Source organism: Papaver somniferum, chromosome 7, assembly GCF_003573695.1.
Source record: "Papaver somniferum cultivar HN1 chromosome 7, ASM357369v1, whole genome shotgun sequence".
Taxonomy (NCBI): domain Eukaryota; kingdom Viridiplantae; phylum Streptophyta; class Magnoliopsida; order Ranunculales; family Papaveraceae; genus Papaver; species Papaver somniferum.
Window position 1 is genome coordinate 15,230,742 of NC_039364.1, and position 5,382 is coordinate 15,236,123.

Consider the following 5,382-nt stretch of genomic DNA (forward strand, 5'->3'; position numbering starts at 1 on the left):
GGTATCAGATTCTCATCCTGGAACCTGTAACCATGGCTACCACAGAAAAACTTCAAGAAATCTCAACTACCGTTACTCATAACACGGATTCAATCAAGGAAATCAAATCTGTGCTTAATTCCATGAATACAAAAATGGATCGTATTCTAAATCTTCTTGGAGTCGATCTACATCAGCCATCAAACATGGAAGAGTCTACTAATTCAATTGAGGATTTCACTCTCTCTCCATCTGAGGAAATCAAATCAACTCTTCCTAGTGTTGATGAAGAAAAGGATTCTTTTGTTTTAGAATTGATTCCCCAATTTTTCTTTGTTGAAGCTGAAGAAGATGATTATTGTCTCGATTTTGATTTCCTCATTCCTTCGTTTTTCTTTTATGAAGAGGAAGCTTTGTCTGATGAGGTGAATTTTCAACCTAAAGAAGTTAGGGGTACTGACAGTAGTTGTGAGAAAGTCAAAGCTTGAAGGAGCTGGTCATTAATCACAGCAGGCTATTCAGTAAGGATCGTTCATCCATTCTTTCTGATTATTCTCGTAGCATATTTGATCGTAGTAAGTATGCAGTTATACCACCCAATTATTTTAGAAAATTGATTCTTCCATTGATTCTTAGTCCTGGGTTTAAATCAGATTTTGGGATTACAGATTCAATAATTCCCTTATTTGTTAATGATGTTGAAATTCATGTTAAGGGGAAGTTGTTTGTTAAAATACTTGAGAGTATAGCTTGTAAATGGGGTGATGTTGGAGTTGATTATCTCTTGTAGCTTAAAATGGGTAGAGTTTTTGACCGTGGAAAAGAATCAGATAGTATTCAAGGGTTTTATAATCATGTTGGTGAATCAATTGTGGATATGTTAGGCCTCTTGTTTGCTAAACTGCCTGAGAATGAAGCTTGGAATTTACAGGGTGTTGGAACTGATTTCCTAGTGCAGCTCAAAAGAGGTAAAGTTTTTGATCGTGGAAAAAGAACTGAACTCATTATGGAGTACTCATATCTTGCTGGTAAATATAGAATATGTGATATAGTTGCTTCTCATTCGTTTATATTCCTTGTGTGTTTAAATTTAATGGATGGATACCACAAAATGTTCATTCATGAGTTAGCTCTTGACGATTCTCTCGAATTGGGGTATATTCCTCCATTTTTCCTTGCTGCAAACGAAGCTGATGCTTCCACTGATGTTGCGAGTTTCAAATTTAAAGAAATCGATGAGGCTGTCGTGATTGATTTTGATAGGAATAATCACATCGACATGGGTGAAGTTTGTTTTTCTGTTCCATCTGATTATTGTCGAGTTTTATTTGATCGTGGAAAGGATTCCCAACATATTACGAGGTTTTCTTTTATTGGTGATTTTGATTATTTTAGTACTGGTATGAACTTACATTCTGAAGAAGTTGCAACACCAGCAATAGTTGACTTCCTCAAGCTAAATCAAGCCACAATTGGCAACGAAATTGATTCTGACAGCGAGTATTGCTTCAACAAGTTTGAAGAGATTTGCAAACATTTTTGCGTACTCGAGGAAATTTTTCATTCTCTACAGCTAATTACTATGTGATATTGGGAAGGATGGCCAGCGGTTGGTTCAAATGCTTGATATGAGGGACGAAGTTTCTCTTCTTTCACAGCTGCAGATAATTTGGGTCCCTTACCATCAAAATTTTAGCACCAATTATGTACCAGCTGGAGTGTTATCTTTACAACTGTTTCATTCTCCAAGTACAGCTCATGTTGTTGTTGGAATTAATGTTTATACTTCTCTGTGTACAACGAGTTACCGAGTAGTAATTCTCATTAAGTATACACACTGGATATATGATAGAGGTAAGTTGTTCGCTAGTCAAGGGTATTTTTCTTTTCCTGCTACTTATGAATGTTGTGTGATTACAATTACTTTTGGGATCACTGTGTTTCTTGTCTCGAAATGGACGACTGCCTACACTTATGATTCTTATGAATCTGTTTATCGAGCGGATGTTGTTCTAACAGAAGTTGACGTAGCAATATTACAGATGCTACTTACAGTGATTCACATTCCATTGGTGTTGATATTTGGGAAGTCCTCGCAATGGGAATTAAGTTTTTGTCTTATGATCTTCTGGAGTGCAGGGAATAGACCTCATAAGGTGTTTGTTGGAGTTTACTTCACTCTTACGACGCTTGTGAGCTCCTACTGTACCGCAGCTGGCAATGGATTTATACAAAGGCTGAAGATTGCAAGTTCAGCAGCTGAACTTGTTCGATCTAAATTTTGTACTTATACATTGATGTTTGCACTTTCAAGAAGTTGCCTTGGATTCTTCAGCACAAGTCTCTCCCCGTGCTGTTCATTGCCTATTCTTGAATTCTATAGTCACTATATTCTCCCACAAAACGGTGTCCAGGTACTTCTGAATTCCATCATAAGCACTGGTTCTTCCTACTTGCACTATGCTCACCATGAATTATATGAGTGTATTCGCCTATGGAGTTCGAAGGGTGGTAATTGTTTTTCTATCTACTTTATTTACATTTGATACTTATTTTATCGTGGAAAGGGGTTTTCTCGATCAATTCTGGATTCTTACAGTGGGACATCTATTTATGACATTGTTTTAGACCATGGGTACCAGCTGGAATTGTAAAATGGATTCATCTTTGGAAGTTCAAATGGTTTCCGCCTGCCTTGTGTAGTGTGAGAAACATTAGCTGGAGTGATAATATTTCTATATCCATGGAGTCCCTTGAAATAAACTGGAACTCTAGAAGTAATTGGTTTTGCGAGGCCAAGGTCCATAATCAAGTTGTAGCACCCCTCATGAGATTTCCCAGATGGCACCTGGCTGCTGCAAGTAGACTTTTCGGTATGGTTAAGCATTCGAGCTGGATATCTCCGTACACCTTGCACTGTGGCTGGTATTCTTGTGGCAACCAACAGATAAGTCTATACAAATGCAATTCCACTCAATGCCTTCTTATTTGTTACATTTTTATGTGCGGACTGTCTTATCAAACGGGGAAAGGGAATATCTGTCTCGTTGGTGCACTTGTTTGGATAATAGGAATCCATTTCAGTCTCGTGATACTTCAATATCCTAAGGCGGTTCGAGTGGGAGTTCTAATGTCAGAGACTTTCCGAGCTCGACTGAACCTATTGAAAAGAAGAGGCCAGTGCCAGATTATAACAAGGTCAAGGGAGTAGTACGATGTGGGACATACTTGGTGAATTACAATTTTACTTTAGCTGGCAAGGGAGCAGCACTTCGTATTCAAGACTTTTGTACAAGACTTGTCAGTTACCAAGGGTGTCTCTTTCTTACTATCACAGCGGTTTCGGATCTTGCATATGGTTCAACAATAGCTACAGGGATAATGGTCAATACAACAGTGGCTTCACGTCTTCACAGCTGCACCGCCAGGCTCCAAACCAACTTTTCGTACCTGAAGTTGCCGACTCGCCACTCATCCTTGAGGACAAGGATGTTTCGAAGGGGAAGGGAATGTCATGTACCTACTATATGTGAGAGGGTTCCCCTTATCGTATATGTATATGTCTTTAGTAATATTGGTATTTAATAGTTAAAGAGTGCTAGTTAGTAGTAAGTTGTATTAGACGGTTTAGATGTAACCATCTGGGAGAGTCGTTAGTGTCGGATGCTGAGTGATAAACCTAGCTATATAAGGCTAGTGCCTCTGTAATGTGAAGCCTAATCAAATTATTAATCCAAACAAAACTTTGTTCTTAGGCTGCGTTCAATTGAACCAGAGAAGCTCGATTCTTCGGAATTGTGAGAGGTTTATCCTCAACTATCACCCAAATCTTGTCACTGTACTTCGGTATATGACACTCTTCTTCGAAATCCACCATTATCTTGATCATCATAATCATCAAGTTCTGAATGCCATTGCATGTGTTCTATTTACGAATAGAGAAGAAAAAGTGCCCTGAGATAATAAGTGGGTGCCCTTAACAACATTTGAATCTGGCAGCCCCACCAGTGAAAAAAACTCGACTCCCTTTAGCACTTCCTATGAAAATGTCTGCCCCTTAACATGAGGGTGTCCCTTAGTGATCTTTATTCAACTGTCAGTCCTGGAAGACTGACAGTTTAGTTCCAGCTTCATTCTTGTTTCGCCCATTACTTCTTCATACGATGTCGGAATGACTCCGTTCTTTCGCGATTTCCTTCGTATTCTCGTCCTTTACACAATGAAGGATGTTTTAACGAAACAATGAACATCCAAATGATTATGACAAAAGATTCAGAATTTAGGCACTGGATTGTCATGAACCAAACGTGACTGAACAACAATTGGTGGAGTCTTGCATCAATGGCATGGTTCCCATTTATCGCGCCTTACTAGAGAATATACGCTTCTAAACATTCTCTGAAATCCATGAAGCTGCTAAGCGGTCGGCCACAACAGTACCAACATTGTTAGACAGCACCAGGCCAGCCAAGAGTGAAGACGCACGCGAAACTCGAGGAAGCAGACGCCACATCAACAAGCAATACAACACTGGACCCTCTGTAAGTGTGGTGAGTTAAGGAGGATAAAGGAAAGCTCCAGCGGCAGAACAATAACCTAAGCGTGCATCACCAGCACTTTAGGTGGCTCCACCTCGGAAGGCCGCGACTAAAGCTCTTATCCAACACCAAGAAGCCGGAGAAGCTTCCCTAATTTCACATTCCCAATCGAGAAAGTAATTTAACTCTTGGAGGCATGGATTCAAGATGATGCCATCAAGATGCCTCCTATCAGGCGCCCGCCAACTGAAGAGGAAATGACAAATCCCAAGTATTGTCGTCACCATAGGATCGTTCATCACCCGACCAATGTATGCAATAAATTAAAACACATCTTCAAGGAAAATGTGGAGGAAGGAGAGCTTCAACTGGCCAATGAGGGTGTTCACGTAGACCCTGTTCCATTCAGAAGTTGTATGCTTTCTGGGGACTCTGTTCACAAAACCGTGAAGTCCATGATGCATCGTGTGTGCGAAATCATCTATTTCTCCAAGGCGCAGCGTAGAGACATATTTGCAGCCCTCAATCGCGTTGTGTCGGGAAAACGGCTTTTCTCTGTCGAAGAAGCCACTCTCAAATCCCAACCTCTCTCAGGAAACACTGTTGGAAAGTGCAACTGGGGACTGCTGACCACTGCTCACCTGAAGAATGTCGATTTCGATAGTATACTAATCGACACGGCCTCCGACTTCAACATTGTTACCGTCAAGACTCTGAGAGCTGTAGGAATCTCAAAGCATGAGGCTACGCGCTCCCCAATTGTGGTCAAAAACCCAGAAGGAGAAGCAATAAGCGCTTACGGATACATTAACCTCGAAATCAAGGTGGGAGATGCTCTAACACATGGAAAATTCCACATTGTTAA

General features: G+C 40.3%; 2 protein-coding genes across 3 annotated transcripts; both read left to right on the forward strand.

Annotated features, from left to right (window-relative positions):
- The first annotated feature begins 754 nt into the window (after positions 1–754).
- LOC113296070 lies at positions 755–3,707 on the forward strand. Of its 2 annotated transcripts, none has more exons than XM_026544407.1 (2): positions 755–1,833; positions 2,022–3,707. In XM_026544407.1, exon 1 carries the CDS (start codon positions 776–778, stop codon positions 1,565–1,567), a length of 792 nt encoding a protein of 263 aa, XP_026400192.1. In that variant the 5' UTR covers positions 755–775; the 3' UTR covers positions 1,568–1,833; positions 2,022–3,707. The 2 variants fall into 2 exon arrangements, with proteins under 2 accessions (XP_026400192.1, XP_026400193.1); XM_026544408.1 differs by having other exon boundaries at positions 2,119–3,707.
- LOC113296069 lies at positions 1,573–3,707 on the forward strand. The gene is made up of 2 exons (XM_026544406.1): positions 1,573–2,393; positions 2,608–3,707. Exons 1-2 carry the CDS (start codon positions 1,599–1,601, stop codon positions 2,680–2,682), a joined length of 870 nt encoding a protein of 289 aa, XP_026400191.1. The 5' UTR covers positions 1,573–1,598; the 3' UTR covers positions 2,683–3,707.
- Positions 3,708–5,382: the final 1,675 nt, after the last annotated feature.